Consider the following 21687-nt stretch of genomic DNA (forward strand, 5'->3'; position numbering starts at 1 on the left):
ATCATTTTCATTAAACAAATTTTAGCGCATATCATAGCATAACAAGACATGTCGAATGGCAGAGCAAGATAATGCTCATGGACATAATTAGTACAATTAGCATAAGTGGTACAACAACAATTACTTGAATCAATCAGTATCAAGTTTAGTATCAGTATTAAGATAATTTACTAAGCCCTACAGTATCAGATTTTAAACCATGTTTACATAGTGACACCATCTACCAATACAAACAACCATGCCTTCTCGAGTTGATTACTAGTATGTATTATGTTACAAATTAACCAATTTTATCTAAGTTAACCACCATCCCTTTGATATTAGTTTAAAGGGGGGAGAGATGCGACTAATGATTAAGATCTAATTATAAGAGTAGCACTAATAACGATATCATTTCAATATTATCATCCCCACCACTACCCCTTTGAATGGATTGAAGAAGAGTATCTTGTCGCTACCCGTCTTGCTTCTAGCATAGGAAATTGGTGAGAATCTTCTCTCTCCTTGTTGTCATCCCTATCACCAACTCAGGAGGATATTAAATTTCAAATATTAAGTTTCTTTTCTTTGATCAGCCAAGGGAATCTAGTACTAGGTGATGTCATGATCTCTTTTAAGAGGCACTTATATAGGAAGATATAGCACCATGGGAAAGAGATTATTAACCTATCTATTGCCGTCATTTACTCCTGTGAAGGTAAGAAGACAAGTTGTGCATCCTTATGTTGATGGAAAAGCTGTCCAAGGTTCAAAATTTTTGTTTCAATACATGTATTGTTATTAGTCAGGAAGATATTCTATTAGCATCAAATGTGGCACAGCTCGGCAAGATTCAGCCCATGCAATCTAGTTTTGGTGTTAGATAAGTAGATTTATGGTTAAACTTAGACATAATTGACTTCCACTTAGGCCCAATTACATCTCCAATGGGTGGAACTAGAACAAAGTGGTTTCTAAGCTCAATTATGGTTCAATTTAGGTAGTACTAGAGTCTAAATCAAATTAAACTGAGTTATTATATGGGTATACAAGCTAACCAGATTATTTACTATAGATGGATAATATACCTATTAATTAATACAAATTCAAATAGAGATTCTTAAACCCCTTGTTTAGTTGCATGATGATCATCTATTTTTGACCTTCATACTAATCATCTCTAAATTATCTTCAAAACCAATTGAACTTAACCGCTTGCCACACCAGAAATCTCACAAAGTGTTTTCTGTGCATCTCGGCTCTAGCTCATTGTCACAAACCTTCATCTTAAGCCCTACTGTTCACCTTTGTCTTTTCTTTGCCCATCCTTTGGCCCAACATGTAGTTGATTTCACTTAGCATGGGCAAAGATAAACACATGTACCACCTCCACTGTTTGTATGAATAAAGTGCATCCAAAACAAGCAATATTCTTCATGTTGACCTAGTTTCAATTATGTACATGACCAAAATAATATGTTTCACTAGTGACAGCCGTCGAGAAACGAGATTAAAAAAACATGACACTGCTTAGCTTGTCAATTTGTTTGACAACTCAACATGGGAGCTTCAACGATAATGTTTGTGGACTCCAATGAGGATCTTGCTGAAGAAACAATGCGTGAACTTAGGCAAGCTAAAAATATTATTTCACACGCACTCAGACCAATATGTAATTTAACTATTACCATAGCAAGAGATAATATTGCGAAACACAAGTCAAATAAACTAAACTAAACTGAAAATGGGCTGACCTATTTTGGAAAAAGTTGGACATGGACTTCGCTTCAATTGTTGCAGATGATATGATTAGGCGCAATTCAGGTCGCCGTCGTTGGATCTAGCAATTATGAGATAATTATCTTTATTGTACAATCAACAAGCAACATGAGATTGGATGATAACATGTGGTTACTGAGAGCTACCTTTTTCAAGAGGCCTAATAACATATCAGTTGATATAGATCTCTCGTGAGCTTCATCAACCATGATGACACTAAACAAAGGAAAACTAACAAATAAATGGAAATCGAAAATAGCTATTAATCTCATTATCATCAAACAGTGAGATGGGAGGGAAAATAGCTAAATTAATATAGGCATAAACACTTCATGTTGGAGTAAACTGAAATGTATGGTTGAACTAAATAAGATTCCTAAGGGACCAAACCTATAGTTTCATGAGAATCCCTGAAAGACAAGAAAGTTAAACCGAAGGGCATACCTATACTTAGTTAATAGTGGATCATCCATCATTTCTCTAATCAGCACCCCATCAGTGAGAAACTTTATCATAGTCACACCCTATTCATTATGAAAACTTATTAAATTATTTAGTTAAGAAAGAGAATAGATGCAAGCACCATTGGTCAAGTATGTCATCCACAAAAAAAATCTAAAAGTTCTTACAGGATTTGTTTGGTCTTCAAACCGAATGGTATATCCAACCTCTTCCCCAACTTGGACACCCATCTCTTCAGCAACTCGTGATGCAACTGACTATTCAGAAAATGGTATGCATATAATTAAATAAAATACCATAGAGCAAGCCAATTCAGATGGTTACATTTTTTACTTCTTTTTAACAGTTTGGTATTAGGAATGAATTTGACTTGAAAAATTGCAAGTAGCAATGTTTGATGATATATAGGTAATTAAACATTATCTACAACATTTGAAGCTGTAACCTAAAGCTATACAGTTTGAGCCAGGGAAAAACAGATGTGGCTAAAGTAGATTGCATTATATGTTGCAGACATGTACTTACCTATTGAAACATGTAAGTAAGAACATACATGTAGACTGTAGAAGAGACAAGGAAGAGTAATGCACAGAATGATAGAGCATAAGAACATTAACAACCAAATGAAAGACTTGACACAATAGAGAGCATGAGTTCTGAGGCTGTAAACCAGTTAGTTGTTGAAAATTAGGCCAAGTAGTTGTTGCCTTACTTCACTGTATAATCGATGGTCAAAAACTCCCCTTGTCTTTCAGGGATATATTCGAAGACAAGTTTGCAAAAAATATAAATCATAATAACAACATACATAAAAAAATATTTTATAATGATAGGACATGCAATATTTATGAGCATCCAAGAACAACAAGTTGTGAGTGAGAATTAATTAGAAACAGTTGAATGAATCATATTCATCCATTAAAGACCACATATAGTAATAAGCAAATCTTTTAAATCATTTTAAGTGTGTTGTGTATAATTGGTTTGGTCTCTCTATATAGTCTACCTTTACACTTCAAATCCAAATGATTCAATTTGTCTATCTGCAGAATCTGTCAAACATGTTCATGCATGTTAACCTATGTTCTCTCATTATACCATTTAGAGCCTACAACACTCTCTGCTCTCAGATTATCAAAGCACAGTATTGAACTATTGATGAGCATGAAATATATAATTCGTATTTTTGCTACACTGTTGTGTATAATTACAAAGCAATTATCCTGCAATGTGATGTACATATAAGAAAAATTGAAAACACAAAAATAGCTGCAACCAACTCAAAACCTTGAAGGTTATTAAAAAGAGGCTTGGTAATTGGAAGTATTAATTCATAAGTTAATAAAAACTACAAAATAAAAATCACCTGTACAGCCAATCGTCTAGGTTGTGTGCAAGCAATTACTCGACCACCTTCAGCCCAGCCTGCCTCTTTAAGGTACTGAAGAAATGAACAAAATACAAGAAATTAAAATGTATCAGCAAAACTGGAAAAGGAAATGCTGGGACAGGGGGACTAAGATACTGAGACTATAATATTTAGAAATCATCTACTATGAATGCATGTCTGATCGTAATCACAAGAATCTAACTATTGTAAGCTATTAATTTTGTAGACATGGATGACTGTTACATTCTGAGCTAGAATTCCAAAAAAAAGCAAAGACAGCTCTAGTTATCGATTAGAATTAGTTATGCAAGTTGATATTTTATCCTGGGACTTCAGACCATTCGCCAAGCATAATTTCACTACTAAAAGGCGCAAGAAAAAAGTGAATATCATCTAAGGTATGTTTTTTCTAGTGCAAAAAGTGATTCCTATACCCTTGCATATCATGTAGAAATGAAATAAGCCCAAAGTAGATTGCAAAAGTTAACATACTTATATGAAGTAAACCCAGCATCAATTATCTCTACCCTTACTGGAAGAAGAAATCTTTGTCATCGGATGTTAGTTAATACAGCATAATTTTATCAACCCAAGATGGATTGCAAAAGACAGCATATCGTTGATGTTGTTAAAGTTGATATATTAGTAGCTGAAGAAAAGTTATTTATTTTTGTCTGGCACCGGTGGCAGATTAAAATGCAAAGAGCTGATGTATGCAAGCTTTTAGAGATTAGATTTCAGATTCTTAATCTCAAAAGGATTAGATTACATAAAGATTGACTCTTTTTCTCTGGGTCAACTTCTAAAAGAAGGAAAAAGTTATGAAGAGTCACAAGAAGACAAAGAAAAGGGAATCAAAAATGAGATTTGAAGAGACATTGAAAATTTGGTTTTCATTTATTTTATTTTTTTTTTATACTTATCACTCATCGAAGCCTGATCCAAGAATGTGTAATATTGATAAAGAAAAAAAGTTCGAATTAAAACCTGGGGAATCTGAGTAGTCTTCCCGCTCCCGGTCTCGCCGACGATGATGGTCGTGGCGTGACTCTCCACCAAGTAAAGAATGGCATCGCGGTACTTGAACACGGGCAGTCTCTGCCGCTGCCGTTCCAAGCTCGAAAGCCCGAACCTATGCGATCCAAAAACCCCGCACAGCATTAGGGTTTATACAGAAAGCCAAAAAAAACCCTGTTGGGAAGAGACAGAGCCCACCGAGAGGCAGGGGGGATGGAAGGGAGAAGGAAGAGGAGAGTACCCGGACGACGAGGAGGGAGCCGGAGAAGAGAGGAAGAGAACACCGCCCTCTTCGTCGTCGATGAGGCTTGCTCGGGGCCGCGCCGAACCGGGTCGCCAGAACTGAGCCATTTGCTGCCCGAGTGCTCGAGGAATAACGGCAGGCGAACTCAAATTTATAGGCCGATGATAAGAGCATCCGCAATGCTCTTATAGCGTTATAACGCGGTGGTCATTGGTCGACCACCATATGGTAGTCGATCATACACACTATGCAACCTCTACGAATGCATTAACATTAAAAAATAAAAATAAAAAACACGGATCCACCTATTAACGCGTTCAGAACTCTGAACGCGTTCAATACCTCACTCCTCTCTCACTCCTCTCTCTCACTCTTCCACGTCCTTCCTTCGCTCCTCTACGTCTGCTATTTATACCTGATTAACAGCGCATTGCGGAGGCTCTATATAACAAGAAGGAAAAGAGAAGAAAAAATGCTCGTTATTAGTATTATTATTTTTTTTAATATCAAAATAATTCTCTATCCTATTATTTATCCAAAAATATTCCTTATTTTTGTTTTTTTATTGACATAAAAAATATATAAACTAATATTGAATGCATATCTAAAATACAAAAAATATTGTATAATTCCTTACAAACTTGATTGGCATAAACCCATCTGATATAAATATATATATATATATATATATCGAAGATGAGTCGGCCGACGAAGACATGGGGGGCGGCGTCTTCTCGCGCCAAATGGACGTCGACGGGTCGCAGAGATTGTGTGGCGGCGACGTCTTCTCGCGACGTCTGGTACCGGCTAGGGAAGGTAGGGATCCAATCGCGATTTTCGCCCCGACGCCGTGGAGCAGATGAAGATTCAGCCGCGCGATTTTGGGATTTTGGAAAACGCGGGATGAAAATTTGATTTTTGCTAGCGCCACGCTGTCCACGGAGATGAACAGTGAAACTCCTCGCCACGTCAGATGTTGCGCAGGAGTCGCGTAAACTCATCACGCAGGATATATATATATATATATATATATATATATATATATATAGAGAACTGATCTCCTGCGCTCCGCTCACCTGCGCTCCCCGTGCGCGACAGCCGACCTCCTTCCGTTCATCGCCGCCGTTCTTCGTCGTCCGATCACCGTTGGCCGCAATCCCAGACTCGTTGGAAGCGCAACTCGACGGCGCACACATCGGCACCGGATTCCGGCCGGATTGGGCCGGAATCCAGCCGGAATTCCGGCCGAAACAGGGCAGACACGGTGGCGCCCGCTTTCGCCGGAAATCGGCCGGATTCCGGCCGAATCACGACCGGAGACCGGCCGCGGTCGACGCGCCGGCGCCGGGCGCGTCGACCGCGGCCGGTCTCCGGCCGTGATTCGGCCGGAATCCGGCCGATTTCGGCCGGAATCCGGCCGATTTCGGCCGGAATCGGCCAACAGTAGCTGTTGGCCGATTCCGGCCGAAATTCGGCCGGATTCAGGCCGAATTTGGCCGGAATCCGACCACCGGACCCGGCGCCGGTGAGTTGCGCATCCATCGGCGCCGGTCCGGTGGCCGGAGATGGCCGGACGCCGGTGAACAGCTGCGGTGAAGGAGCAAACGTCCGAGGAGAAACACTGTGCGTCGATCGGCGAAACGGACGGTCTCGATTGTTTCGCGCACGGGGAGCGCAGGATAGAGGAGCGCAGGAGATCAATTTCCTATATATATATATATATATACGATTAATCTCTATTATTTTATTATTTCACTTTATGATAAATTCTATAATTTTTATAACCATATTTAATTTATATAGAGAATACATAAAATAAATTTTAAGAATATAAAATGTCCATTCTTACTATTTGATCATCACTCTTGATTTTATATTACTATGACCATACCTATATATTTTTATCAATTTATCCTGTATTAATATGTTAATGTATTGCAAAAGTGGAAAGAATATAAAATTTTTTTCAAAAAATGAGAGCATCACTAAAAATTTGACTAATTCTAAAATGACTAACTGGACTCCACATTAATTTTTCACCGACCAGATAAATCAAAAAACACTTCTACAATAAAAGATGAAATCTGTCATAAGGGCATGGATAATGTAACATAAAATTGTCATTAGGTCAAATTCCATTCCAACCAAGAATCCTTGATGATATTGTTCAAAATCACAAATCCAAAAATCTATCAAAATAAACTAGACAAAACAAGGCTCATGGCTAGGAATCAAAATAAGGCTAGCTGATACAATTGAGAGCAATTCCCACAAAGTAAAAGAACCAAAGTATGACACAAAATACTTTGTTGAACAAAAGAGGCTAGTTGAACAAAAGAGGCTAAGGAACGATAAAGTACACAAAACAATATGTTGATAAAGAAGATGAACTGACATTCAATAAAAGGCGGTTCTCGTGGATTCTTTTTTGGCATCGAACCCCTCACAATGATCGAGCTCAACATAAGGGGAGTAATAGATGCATAACACCATTCCAATGTAAGCGGTCATTTGTGCATCATAAATATTTTTTCATTTGTGCAACAAAAATAGTTTAGATTTATCCAATGCATTTGTTACATAAGTAGGATAATGTGGAACCTACTTACGTAACAAAAATAAGAACTACTTTTTAATAGCAGCTAACAAGGAGGCAACCAGATGTAATGACCCGGTGACTACAATGAGACCAGGATGATCTTTTGATCTGGATTTGAGCAACTGAGCTGCATGCTTAATTGAATCGATTATAGATGTACTTTCGCAGGTAGCCAACATCATGTTCTTGCAATTTGGTTCCTTATTGCTCTTCTCATCGTCGATAATACCTATATCCACAAAGTCAATCCCCAAATCCTTTGAAGTCTTGACCCAAACATCTTTCAATACTGAAGCCGAAACCATGCGAGATTTTCCCCCAGCTATCTTCACCTCAGTCAACACAACCAGCTCAGGTCTTCCAGCTGCATGGAGAAGTGTCAGAAGAAACAGGAGAGGAGCCCGTACCAAACTTAAACTATATTAACAATCTATGGTTTATAGTTAAAAATATATATTTTTTTTTATTATTGCTTATGCTCTGTTTCTATTATTTGTTAATTTCACATGAATAAATATGACATTATTTGTATACTTATTATCAATAATTAGAATCTTTGTTGTAATCTCATATATAAAATAATTTTATTATACTTTAATCATTTTTTCCTTCTATTTCAAATTCACTGATCCTTCTAATCCAATACCAATCAATACTTAGATTTTTTTTTTTTTACTATATGATATGGATTCCAATACTGATTTTGACGACTATGATACTAAGATCCTACAACTTTTACATGCTTAAAGATTAGGCAATACCAGTGCTATGCTTAAGAAAATTAGACACGGGCTTCCCAGTGTTTTGTTAGCATCCAAGTTGGAACATAAAATTATTAAGAGAGAGAGTGGGAAAGAGCTTAAGTACACAATACTCTTTCTACCTATTCCCTATAACATAATTAAAGAGCCAGGTAAAATTAACAATATAGTATTGTATAGAGTTGAATAAAACAGAACAATTCCAAGCAACCACCTCCAAAAACAATTGGCGCTCAGGATTTGTTGTGTGGCATTTGATGTCTTTTATTACAATTGAAATAGATTTGCCAATGGTGAACCCTATGAGGGGCCAAAAGTAGTGAGAAGATCTGTACTCAATGTTAATAGAAATGCAACGGCACCTCCATATTTTTGATGTAGACTTGTTGATGAGGAATATTTTACTTAGTAAAAATATTTACTTTAAACAGATTTATGGTTACACCTCTACTCTAAACAGGTTTGTGGTTAAAAACCGTGATTTAAAAAACTAAATAATAGTGGTGATATATCCTTACAGTTCAATGGGGAGAAACAGAGCACATATAGCCATTCCAAAATAGTTGAGACTCACACAACTGGAGGTTAAAAGCATAGTTAAAAATCTCATACATATCAAGCTACACAATAGAAAATGTATAGTTTTGGTAAATTATTGAAATCTATTGTTGATTGACATGAGTAAAAATCTCTCGTGTTATCCATGTCAATAAGTATCATACCATGTTGACACAAAACAGGCTTGGGATGAATCATACATGTGTCAAAATGAATTCAAGTAATGCCTTATTTTTCTAAAATTCTGACTCAATTTATTATCTAATTCTGACAGTAAACAAGTTAAATGTGTGAATATTATAGAAGAAAATCTTATATGAATGCATCATAACTCATATTGAAGAAAAAAATAAGTAAAAGAACATTTTTAATGCAAGCATCTAATTAATATAGTTTTATTAAAAGTCAAAAATTTAAGTGAAATTGATTAAATGAGTAGAACTCATTTAAATTAATCTCAGTATGTTTGATCACATACCAAAGTGTGTCAAGTATTGGTACAAAATATTTTATAACTTATTGCTTTAAAATTTTAATTACCTTTTAATTGGTGTTTGCATAAATATAAACAAACTAACAAATTAAACAAACTAAGTAGAAGAGGGTTTTAGGTTAAAACTCATCTTAGTCCAAGTGCAACACAACTTCGGTTAAAAGTATATAATAGGAAAAGAAAATGCCACAGTAATATGGTATGCAAGTGATATAGTCTTTATTCAAGTTTTAAAGTGTTCACTATAAAGAATTTAACTGACAGCAAAACATCTGAAACTATTAGTCAGATTTGTCTTTCTAGATATAAACAATAATAAACAAACATGTCAGAGGAGCAAAGAAATAACAGTGGCATTCCTGTGACTACCAACAGATAAATTCACTACTGCAATCAATCTGTCCTAGAAGAAAGTATCAAAGAGCCTTTACATTCGAGAAGAGCATTAACTCTACCTGAGAGAAGTTGTTTAGCAAATGATAAGTGGTCTTTGTCACTGGCCATTGCCACCAAAAATGCCAATGTTCCATGTGGATGTGCCATCTTTATCACCTCCACTAAACCTTTAGCAGAAGCTTCAGTATGTGCTAAAATATATGTTCAATGTGTTAGTGTATATCAATTACCAAGGAAAAGAAAATAAATTATCAAAATATTCCCCTACCTCCATCAATTAGTATGTCGATGTCGGACAATCCAATTGACAAAGTTTCCCCTTGTGTAAGAAATTGGCTTCTCCCGTTCAATATGGTTTTCTCCAAACCAGCTCGAATGGACTTTTCAGAGATCACCCACCCTTACGTTTTCAAGATTATAAGCTCAGTGACTAATACACCAATAGGAAATCATAAGACCAAAAAGAAAAATTAACATTGTCCTTGTGACAATATCAACTCGTTCAAGGGGAATGATTACGTCACAAAGCAATTCGATAGGTGAACATCAATATGATAAAGATACATGAATTCTGATATTAATATCATAAGCTGGGTAAATACTTTGCCAAAAGATAAATAGGATTTAGGTAATAGAAAACCAAAAATCAATACAAAATTCAAATTCCAATAGTAATGAATGTTTCTCAAATTCCAGGTACCTGTAGATCCGGATGCATCTAAGAGAATGGCTCCATATACAACATCAATTCATCAACAAAATTCACAAAGACTAATTCCCACTTTCAGACGTTGAATCCAAATATCTCTTCCTTTTATGTAGTTGCAAGTTTTGATTTGTTAAATGGTAGAACTCTATTTTGCATTTGATTTTGTCCACTTTGATGATTCAATCTTAAATTTTCACCAAGTAGATTTGATTTGTGCTTCTTTAACCATGATGATGGTTAAAACTTAAAAGTGCAATTTTCAAAGGTCTTTAACAATGAGGTATTGGCTACCACCACTTGAGGGGTATGCCAAGGTAAACACTGATGCCAACCTTAGACCCCAATTCGGTCCAAAAGGAATTGGAGGCATCATAAGGAATGCCACAGGTAACTGTGCTGCAGGATTCATGGCTTCAATGAGACCAGCATTTAATCTTGAAGTGTAACTGGCATAAATCCACAAAGTATCAGGCTTGTCATGTGACACAGGCCTCAGGAAGCTATGGTTAGAAACAGACTCAAAACTAGTGGTGGCGATAAAAGAGGGACACGTGTAGGAAAGGCCGAACTAGATCGATGCCATCTAACCCATCAAATCACATTGAAATGGAATTTTTAAAGAGGATAACTATCTCTCATATAGAGAAAATAGCTCCTACTAAGGAAAAGTTTAGTTAAATGAAAATATAATTCTCATTAATCGAAAGCTATAGATTCAATATTGACCTTAGAAAAGAAATCCCACTAATTAGGAAACCCAATAATTCCATACCTGATTAAAAAGGTGGAAAATTCTGAAATATTTACCATTTCCAAGAAAATTAAGCAACACTAATTCAGACAAACACAGGAGTAGTGAATTTGTAAAAGAAAGCTCTTGCTAAGAATATTGAGTGAATAGTAGTAATCTACACTAAGGAACAGTAGAAATAAGGGTAGTGACTGGTGATAGCTCAGACATTAGCACAAATGGAACAGAAGAGTAGTAAGAAACATCCTGAAGATAGGTAACAATCAAATCAAACCTACAACGGGAGACGGGAAGTAGAAGTGATATTCCTTCTCAATGTAAGAACATCCAGCCAAGAAAGACACCAAACAGAGTTAGAACTTAGCTTATCACGACACGACCTGGTCACAAAGCATGAAGAAAAGACAACCAAAAACTCATGTACTAAAAGGAAACAAACCACAATAGGGAACATGCAGAAGAGGAAAATCTAAATAACAATCAGAATCAATGTGGGATCTGATTCGTGAGAAAGCAAGTGATAATAACAACATCAGCCCAAAGATGCCTAAGAGCATGTATACAAACATCCTAGTACAAGCAACATTAAAGAAATGATGGTTTCTGCATTCAGCAACCTCAGTTAGTTGGGATAACAGGATGTAAAATTGGAATAACAGGATGTAAAATTTTGATCTCAATATAAATTGTGTAAGTTAGTTATGAGAAAACTTTGAACACATTAAGGACATCAATTCAACTTTTCGGAAAATGAAGCCAAATCCTACAAGAATAATCATCTAGCAGTGTAATAAAATGCCTAGAACCACATGTCACAGAAACTGGAGAAAATGAAAGTGAAAGGAAGACTGTTTCTTTTTAGACAAAAATAGAGACACTGATGCTTGCCTAACTCACAAGCCTCATAATGACAAACAGCTGAATAGACTCTAAAGATGTACGATATTACACAGGCTTAAGGGGTAAGTGACCCAAGAGACAGTGCCAGTAAAAAGGTATGATAGATTCAGCAAAAATAGGGCTGTGAGTAGATCGCCAAAAAACAAAGCAGAGTAGGCGTAAGTACATCACACATAGTAGATATCACCATTGTTGTCTTTGTGCACAAATTTTGAAATAATGAGTAGGAAAAAATGCCACACAAAATCTGAGGTTTGTTATGTTTACCAATAAAAAGCAAACTAAATATACACTGAATACATAAAACAAAAAATTATCAGCAATTGAAAAAGATGAATCCATAACATCTATGTCAAAGTTAGGGTTATGGGAGCCATCAGCAACATAAACAGAAGGCATATGTGAAGGCCTGCTAGACAAGAAAATAGAAGTAAATTAAAAATTTTGGATATTAGGAGCACTATAACTTTACAGCAAATTCAGTGGACGAAAGGTCTGTGAAACCAACACTATAAATGGTGATTCGCATTGCAGGCAATTCATACATTTTCCTTTAAGCTGTGTGAATGTTCTTGAAAGCGCTAACCAACTTATCAAACATTCTTTTCTCGTAACTTATAAACTCTAAAAATTTCATGTTCATGGGCAAAGCATTCTTAAGAGAATTCCTAATGAGATTCCATGTGATTAATAAGCTAAGTACACCAATGCAGTTGAAGCACTTGGTAAGAAACATTATTATTTAGAGGGAAGTCTTGGAGGAGTCTTCAAGATTATGGTATTTCCCTAGACCCTAGTGTCAAAGAACAAAGTTGGAACTGTTGATAAACTGTTATACAACTTTAAAATTGTGGTTTACAGTTTAAAATCGGAAGGATAAAAGATAGATTCAATCAAAAAATGATCAACTCACAAGCGAAGAAAGAAAGAGATATTAGGTTAGGAGAGCAAGGATGAGGGTTTTGAACTTAAGGCATCCATAAGTCTAGGTATAAGAGAACGAACCCCCCAGGAGGTAGTGAGAGGAGAAGTAGGAAAAAGAAGATAGAAAGGAAAAGGCTAGTGAGGTAGTCATTTAGGTACTGTACCAACTTCCTTGTAGCTGCAGCACCACTATGGTACCAAGGGGTTACATAGCAGCAGCGATCGCGCCGGTGATGTGAGAATCACTCTAATATAAGTTGAAGAGATAAAATAAAACATTCAATCAAATTTTGGTGCTAACTATATCATAACAAAGGAGCTGAAAAGTCATTTGAGTAATCTCAAAAGACAGAAAATTTACAATTATTAACAGACAAAAAAAATATTGGGAGTGGAAGGATATTTTTTTCCAACTTATGCCCTCTTTCTAATAAAGCGGTCCTTATTTGTCATAGGCTCACACATAAACTTCCTAGTATTAGATTAATTTAAGATATCAAATCAAGGAATTGTTCTAGCTCCAAGGAAGACTCCTGAAAATATAAGGCTGTATGTTATTTCTCTCCTCCGATAAACATGCATATAAGAAAAAAATCAAGTAATTAACAAAGTGAAAAAGACAATGGCAGTTAAAAACACCTACTGTACTGTTTGGAAAAGAAAACCATGAACCAAAAAAATGATACCTTGATCACGAAGGCTTAAAGCTGTACATGTGGCGGAGACAGCGTTCTGAAGTTGATGAATACCAAGCAAGTGGAGTTTTACATTAGGCAATGTGATGGACTGCACAGTAAATAAGAAAATTTCAGCTATTTTATAATGGATTATCAATTACAACTTGGAATGTTTAAAAAAAAAAGACAAGTACACAAAACCAAAAGGCCTATTGATTCATACTGATTGTAAGTTATGCATTTGGATTTGTATGTCACAAGTCTGATAAGGGGTTTTCTCCTTTCCCATTGTCAAGCACTTCAACGTTTTCTGTATGCCAGGATCGCATGCTGATATGACCTTGGATTTCATTAAGGATGCCTTACAACGAATAATCTCTTCAATATGTGATTCAAAGGGCCCACCAATTACAACCTGAGATATCCACGGATAGTTCACAACAAACAGCATAATTCAAATGAGCAATTGATCTTATAGAGATTACATAAGAAAAATTACAGAAAGATAAATTAAAATTTTCAATTTTGTTATTATCTTAATAAATTAACAGAAAATTAGCAAAATACATGTTTGCTCAATCTTTGGAGACATTTGGAACAAGTTACTCTGCGCTTAAATGACATTTCTGATTACATTTTGAAAGACTTTTGTAAAAATAGGAATGATTTCTTATCAGGAGAACCAAGTCAACCAGATTTGTTTGATTAATGAATTAGAATTAAAAATGCTGACAGCAACAAGGGTAGTGTTTTAGAGTGAATAGAATAATTTTATCTATTTTAGAGAAGTAAAAAGGGTGTATGACAGTTGAAAGGTTACCCAAATTCAAGCGAAAAATACAAATATGGCTCAATCAAATCTTTCTTTATATCTCTACTATAGAATTGGGGGATGGAGATATTGCATTGTTTAATCAATGAGTAAACTATTAATGGTGCATATAGACTTGTGATAGAGCCCTAAATCTAGAACTACTAAATTGTGATTAAATCCACTAAACCAATAATCAAATTAATATAATACCCTCTGACACTCCAATTCAAGTTGGAGCATAACTGTTTACATAAACTAGCAAACCTTTCAAAAGCAAAACATAACCTAGATATGACTAATTTAAGCCTTTGTCCAAACATCAAAATCAACCTAGAGATATGATTGTACAACACCTTATTCCTCAAAATCATGGATAAGATTGCAAGTGAATAATCATTTTTTGCTAATAATGTCAGAATTGGCAAAGGCTCTAATGCCCTGTTTACTTAGAGGTGTGAATGAAAGAAAGAATGGATTGCATATCCTTTTCGTTGTTTATCTATTGTAAATAATGAGTAGGCATATTAAAGAATCTATCTGCGGATCTTTTTTTGGCCATTTTTTTATCCACCTAAAATGAAGCGGAACGAACTTTCCTTCCTCGTCGTTAAGCCCATGCATGCTCAAATCTCTCCCACGGCACTGCATCACTGCGAGGTGGCTCACAACCACGAGAGAGGCAGCTCACAGTCGCAAGGCGGTTGTGAACTTGCCGAAGTCCGCTGTCCCTCTACTTTCCTTCTTCTTTCTCTTCCTTTCCTTTTCGTTTCCTTTCCCTAGGGATTTTTTTCCACCTTGGATTCCTTCCTTCTTAAATTGACACCTCGAAGTAAACAGAGCATAAGAGCAACCAAGAAGCTCATGTAGAGATGTCTGTAAGGAATAAGCAAGCAAACGTGCAACAACAAAGGTAACTACACCATGCAAAACGAGACAAATTTGATGTAGTGTTGACTCAATAATGAGCATGTGTTATAGAGAGAAGAGGCTAGCAAATGGGGTTACAAAAGGCAAAGAGAGATATAAAAGGAGAGAAAGGATCAAAAGATGAGGGGGAGGCCTATGGGGAATACCTCCTTAGGAAAATCTAACCTTAAAAAGGAGGCTATGATACCATTATTGAATTTGGGAAAACGAAAATCTAGACACATGTCCTAAAATTACTAATGTGAAATTAAACTCATTAGACCAATAACCCTATAAATTTAACTAAAAACAAGGCACATTTAGGTTGAATAATATTCACACTAGAGGTTAATGTTTGTGAAGTGATATAGAACCACAAATAGAAACTATTTAAAAATTTAACGTATTTTCATATGTAAAGAATAAAGAAAATTACACAACTGGACACCCACTCTTGATGATTCCTGACTTGGCCAATGCGATGCTTTGTAATGAACCACCTAATGCAGCCAAGTGTTCCTCGCCTATGGATGTTATGACTGCAGTAGCTAGTTCAGTACTGCATACAACATTTGTAGCATCTCTAGCTCCCCCAAGGCCTGCCTGTCCATAGACAAGGACAATACAGTCATACAAGTGTGTACTGAAACAAAATGAAATATGAAATGTAATAGCTTATGAGAATAGATGTTAATCATAATGTAGAAAATGTTAGTGGACAAGGTGTCAAAGGGAAAAATTACTTCGATAACAGCAATGTCAACCCTTTCTTTGGCAAACAGAAGAAATGATAGAGCAGTGAAGACCTACATAGACAATATAAATGATTGTCAAATGTCTTATAAGGAAAATATCCACAACACTATAAACCTTAAAAAGAAACAGATATATGTAAATATAATCAATCAGAATAAACAGATATATATGTATATATAATCAATCAGGATAGCTGATGACCAGGTGACCTTTTCTAATACCGACAATTTTTCTTTCCTAATAGCACAAACATGCAAATCAAGTTATCAATTAAGAACCAATAGCTTCATTGCTATAAGGCTCACACTGACATCCACACATGGACTAAACTAGTAAGTATTTTCAATGTAGGTTCAGTGTTGGAATTAAAATTCAAGTTCTACCGCAAACCATTTAGATATAAATTCCCACACAAATCATTTTAATATAAATTTGGGAAACAACGTTCAATCTGTATACTGTGATGTAACAGGACAGGTGTTAGAGCTTTCCTATTAAGCTATTCAAAGAGATACGGAACTGATAAGATATTACCCAAAATTGTTGTTCTAATTTGTGATGAACAAATACCTCAAAGTGGCTCAAAGCCTCCTTTTCCTGCATTATTGATTGATCAAGGATTCCCTTTGCCTCTTGGAAAAGCTCCTGCAGTAATATTGCTGAAACAGGGTTCCCACATTTTCCAACAGAAATGCGTTCCCGAACGCTCAAAAGATGAGGACTGCATGTAAGGAACATACCATTGTCGGATATAAAGCAATCAACTGATACATACTGATATACAAACATGCTTAGGTGCCCCATTGTAGTTAGCCATATTTTCATTCCATTTAGGTGGTTGACCTGGCATTTTCAGTTATAAATGGACTTACAGTGCAGCAATTAACCAAAGATTAAGTACCTAGTGTAGCACCCAACTGAGTAACCTTCTTCCCGTAGAATATTGGATATAAAAGCTGCTGTGGATCCTTTTCCTTTGGTGCCAGCAATATGAACTACCTACAAATGTCATCATGGTGAGACAAAGGTAGTATATTGAGCTCAATTACAGATTTAACAGGCAAGAGGGGAGAAAAAAATGCAGTTATAAAAAATAGTGGAACGAGAGGGGAAAAAATAAGTTCCTACATTTAACAGAAAATCTAAGTAGTAAAGATTAATGTCTCGGTTTCAAGACGAGGCGTCGCGCACCTTGAATTGTTTGTGAGGATCGCCGAGCCGTCCGAGCAGCCGCCTCATCCTCCCGAGATCGAACCCTTCATCGGTGTCCGTTCCTGCCCCTTGTGGAACACCGACCTTCTCGTAGTTCTTTAGCCTCTCCATGTAATCGAGGAACTCGCGGAGGTCCGCGGCCTCCGACACGGCCTCGAACGACGCAGGCGGCCCTGACTCGAAGGGCTTCGACGACGACATCATCGAATAACGAAAGCGAACGGGTGCAGCAGCCAAGCGCCGCAGCATCTGCGGATTCGGCGGGCCAAGGGCGACGATCGGAAGGCGAGGCAGCGGCGAGGACATGGACCGGGAATAGATGGATGCGCGCCGTCGTCGATCTGGAGATGACGATGAGATCCGTATCGTTTTCAACCATTGGATTCACTATTATTGTAATTATTAAATAACTATTATAAAATAATTTTAATTAAATTTAAAAAAATTATATAAAAATGAGTTCAACTAAAAAAGAATAATTTACTTTAACACTTAATAATAACTAAAGAATAAAATTATTTTTAAAATAAATATATAATAAAACATTATTTTAATTTCTTAAAAAATAAAAAAAAAATTAAGGAGAACCTTGACATAATAACAAAGTTATTGATTGTCTTTTTTTAATAATTTTTTAAATGATAATTAAAGGCACCTTGATTTTTGCCATTTACTGGTGGAACTCGATAAGGAGAATGGATTAGTTAATTTTATATCGCTTTTCCTTTTTTTATGTATTCTTATTAATTACTTAATTGTGTTACATATATTCGAAGATCTTTAAGATTGGCGAAAGATCGATGGCCTCTGTGATTAATTGCTTCCCCTTCCAGGTTTAGCAGGCAATCTCTTGCCTGAAGTTGGCCAGCTTAGCGAGCTCATCCACGGCCTCCACCAAGTGATCGAGCCGAGCGACGAACTCAATGAGCAGGGAAGCGAAGGTGGCCAGGGACAGCGCGGCGGTGCTCTCCAGTGCGCGCATCCTCGGGATCGCCTCCTCGCCGACGTCCTCCTCGAACTCGAAGTCGTCCACCTCCCTCGACGGCCACGAATGGAACCGCCGCTGCTGCCTCTTCATCATCTCATGGTACGAGTCGCCTTGCACCGCCGGCGGCAAAAGGTTGCTGCTATTCCTGCCGAAGGAGCGGTAATTAGTGGACAGCTTGGCGGCCAGCGGGAAGCTGTTTTTGTCACCCTTGTCGTCGCCATTGTCGTCGACGCTGCTGGGAGGCTTGGCGGAGGCGGCGACCTCATGGCGGCACAAGGTGAAGAGGTAGGAGTGCGTGTCTACGGAGCGCTGGAGGCGCTCGGCCGAGCTGTGGACGCTCTTGAGCAGGCCCGTCCGGAAGCTGTGCCTCATGTGGCCGATTCCCTTGGCCAAGCTGCGGAGCAGCTCCGCCGCCTGCTCGGCGGCATCGAGAATCTCTGCGCGGAATGTGCTCCTCAGATTGAACGGCGCCTGAAAGAGAAACCAAGAGCATGCATGTCTGGTAAATTTACAGTCTCATATTACAGATGTCTTCCTGCCTTCATTCCATTTAGGTTTCATGGAATCGGATTCAGATGCTAAATTCGCGAATTCATAGCATACGATGCTATTCTTATCCTTGCAGTGCAGATCAGTATTTGTGCTCTCTCAGATTTAATTCTTTTTACCAGAAAGAATATGCGTACGTCCGATCGAATAACTAAATCTAATACGTATATACTGATATTAATTATGTATATATACCTGTATCTCGGAGTGGAGGCAGCCATGCAGTGCCATGACGTCGTAAGCACAGTGGCGAAGCACAGCTCCGACCTTCACGTACTCTCCCCACGGGTAGAACATCCGCATGAACCTCCCATGCGGGGGCTCCCATTTTGCCGAATTCGCCTGCACATAATACAAAGATATTACGTATCGATCAACAGAATAGAATGCTAATATGCGGGGGCTCCCTGCTCCCATTGACTGAAATTTTTATGAGGAAATTGCATGAACATCGATCTTCACGATAGAATGCTGGCATACCAATGAGTCGAGTTTGGCAGAAGAGTTTAATGTGGCTCGACACTTGCGATACGCTGGCTCATCTTGGAAGTCGTCCATCACTGTCTTTGAGAACTCCGGGTGGTTCGTCCCATCGTCACTTAGGTATTTCTTCACACACTCTAGCGTGATAAATTTATTGTTAATATATTTATTTATTTATTTATTTATTTATTTATTTATTTATTTATTTATTTTACCTTCGAGGGAGTCGGCGACGGAGTCGAAATGGTCGACGAGCTCTTTGTGGAGCTGCTCGCCGGCCCAAATGGGGAAGATGAGGACGTTGACAAGGACGGCGACGATGGCGCCGATGGCGATGGAGTAAAGCCGGTCCATCGCCGTTCTTATCGGGTTCCCTATCCGAAAACCCGACACGATGATGAGGCAGTAGGTGAAGAGGATGACCCTGAAGCCATACTCGTACGGCGTCAGCGACGGCCACAACTTCATGAACGACGCTATGGACCCTGCATGCGTACCAGTTCATGCATGCATGCATCAAATCTTTTAATTTTGTCAAAATCAGGCACTTCGAATCTTCGATTTTAGCTATATAAAAGATGAATTTGTACCGACGAGGAAGATGCTGAGGCCAATGACATAAGGCTCGGCGATGTGGCCACTGGACATGGCTACTTGGATCACCACGATGGCAAAGATTCCTGCAAGCAAACTCCCCAACGCTCGGTTGAACCCTCGATTAAAAGTTGCACCTAATTAAAGCAAAGCAGTAGTGAATGAACGAACTGATTCACATTAATTACAACACACTTCTTTCTTTAATTTCTATTATACTGGTTGCTTACCGACTGTGTACTCGAACATGATGGCGACGGTGAGGATAGACCAGATGATGTTGGTGCCAAAGACTCGATAGGGAGCACGGATGAGGATGAGAAGGGAAACGAGGAGGCAAGCCAAGCCCACCTTGAGGGCGAATGTCACCCTATTCTTGTCCTCTTTGGCAAATTCCCACACTTCCAACATCATCTTCCTCATCGGTATAGCCAACTTGTCATTGACATCAGTACTGGAGGATTTCTTCACAATTCCTGCTCCTGCAGCCTTCGGCGGCAAGCCAATGTCGATCCGAACGACGTCGCTTCCTTTCTTCCCCTTCATTTTGATTCTGCATGCAAACAAAGCGTGATCAGGCATCAAGAAAATATATAAGAGAGGCTAGGACACGCAGCATCAATTTGTTACATGAAGAATAATATCGATCGATCGAGTTTATCTTCGATGAATTGGAAACGAGTGATTGAAACTGGAGAGCATTTAAAGGGATGGGGGAGGTGAGATCTTGGTGGTGCAAGTGCAAGTGGATGGAGCAGTGGGTTGGTGGCTAAGTTATTTTAAGCTTAATTTGGAGAATAATATCTGTTAATAATAGAAAGAAAGATGCATAGAAAATTAACATGCATGGAAATTAATAACTAGGTGTTCATGGATCGATGCTGGAGAACAAAATAATGTGTTGATGATAGAGAATTAGAATCATTAAATATGTGTGCATGGTTTGCCATTGACAAAACTAGCTAGCTAGCTAGCTATATATACTTTGGTTCGATGTCTTTCCCTCACCAATATAATCTGCCTCCTCCAAGTGTGCCTTGAATAAATTTGTGCCTCCAATGTGGAGTGATGAGTTAATCTCACACATGGAATAAAAACACGTTTATCAATGTTAGGTGAATATAATTAAACTTTTACAAAACTAGCTAGCTAGAAGATAATATATTTGGAATTTTGTTTTAGAGCCTTATATATATAGTAAATTGTTTTTCTTTAATTTTGAAAGATATATATTTAAGTAAGTTGAACAAGTAGATTTGAAAACTTGAATATGCTTGCTGTACTGTCTAGCTAGTGAAGAACAATAAGATATAATATATATAGTCTCCTTGAGGCAAATTGTGATTAAGAAAAGGTGATTTTGGGTCGCAATCATGCACAATAGGAATTTAATTATATATGATTTTGCTGTTATGACATCTCAAAAATATTAGTTGACTAGCAAAATCAATAAATTCATGAAAATTAAGTTACTAATTCATAAGCAATTTCTAGTCTAAGTCTAAGTCATTGTAAAATATATTTAAGCATGGTAACTCTAGATTTCCCTTCACATACTCCTTGTCCTCATCCAGCCACCGCTTCCTCCTCCATGTTGTTGTTGTTGTTGTTAAGTACAACACAAGTGGCAAGGCATGAGCGACAAAAATAAGAGCATCTAAAGTCAATTTTCAATAAGGAAATTTTTCCTGCACAATTGATTCTCAAAAAATCTAATTGTGAGTATCATATCACTTTTATTTTCTG

At 37.4% G+C, this 21687-nt stretch overlaps 3 protein-coding genes across 4 annotated transcripts in view; all 3 read right to left on the reverse strand.

Moving 5' to 3' along the window:
* LOC141839750 (putative pre-mRNA-splicing factor ATP-dependent RNA helicase DEAH9) overlaps positions 1–4978 on the reverse strand; it is a 32305-nt gene extending 27327 nt beyond the window's left edge. Inside the window, exons 1-7 of the mRNA XM_074727570.1 lie at positions 4869–4978; positions 4598–4742; positions 3587–3661; positions 2388–2477; positions 2203–2282; positions 1905–1974; positions 1734–1819 (exon numbers count right to left, since the gene is read on the reverse strand). Of these exons, the coding sequence (XP_074583671.1) occupies positions 1734–1819; positions 1905–1974; positions 2203–2282; positions 2388–2477; positions 3587–3661; positions 4598–4742; positions 4869–4978 (656 nt within the window). The remainder of the gene's footprint in view (positions 1–1733; positions 1820–1904; positions 1975–2202; positions 2283–2387; positions 2478–3586; positions 3662–4597; positions 4743–4868) is intronic.
* A 2312-nt stretch (positions 4979–7290) lies between these two features.
* On the reverse strand, positions 7291–17649 carry LOC141842423 (dihydrofolate synthetase). Its single transcript, XM_074730630.1, has 10 exons — positions 17307–17649; positions 17017–17114; positions 16686–16836; positions 16103–16165; positions 15801–15962; positions 13863–14054; positions 13649–13748; positions 9947–10078; positions 9738–9869; positions 7291–7834 (listed from the first exon to the last, which is right to left on the reverse strand). Exons 1-10 carry the CDS (start codon positions 17631–17633, stop codon positions 7497–7499), a joined length of 1695 nt encoding a protein of 564 aa, XP_074586731.1. The 5' UTR covers positions 17634–17649; the 3' UTR covers positions 7291–7496.
* A 398-nt stretch (positions 17650–18047) lies between these two features.
* LOC141838578 (aluminum-activated malate transporter 9-like) lies at positions 18048–20592 on the reverse strand. 2 transcript variants are annotated; one of them, XM_074726091.1, is made up of 7 exons: positions 20572–20592; positions 20172–20494; positions 19938–20078; positions 19563–19832; positions 19345–19484; positions 19060–19206; positions 18048–18786 (listed from the first exon to the last, which is right to left on the reverse strand). In XM_074726091.1, exons 2-7 carry the CDS (start codon positions 20485–20487, stop codon positions 18163–18165), a joined length of 1638 nt encoding a protein of 545 aa, XP_074582192.1. In that variant the 5' UTR covers positions 20488–20494; positions 20572–20592; the 3' UTR covers positions 18048–18162. The 2 variants fall into 2 exon arrangements, with proteins under 2 accessions (XP_074582192.1, XP_074582191.1); XM_074726090.1 differs by having other exon boundaries at positions 20172–20591.
* Between the last annotated feature and the right edge of the window lie 1095 nt (positions 20593–21687).

This window comes from Curcuma longa, chromosome 11, assembly GCF_044706935.1.
Source record: "Curcuma longa cultivar G26 ecotype Majalengka, Jawa Barat chromosome 11, ITB_CL_G26_1.1, whole genome shotgun sequence".
In the NCBI taxonomy this organism is placed as follows: Eukaryota; Viridiplantae; Streptophyta; class Magnoliopsida; order Zingiberales; family Zingiberaceae; genus Curcuma; species Curcuma longa.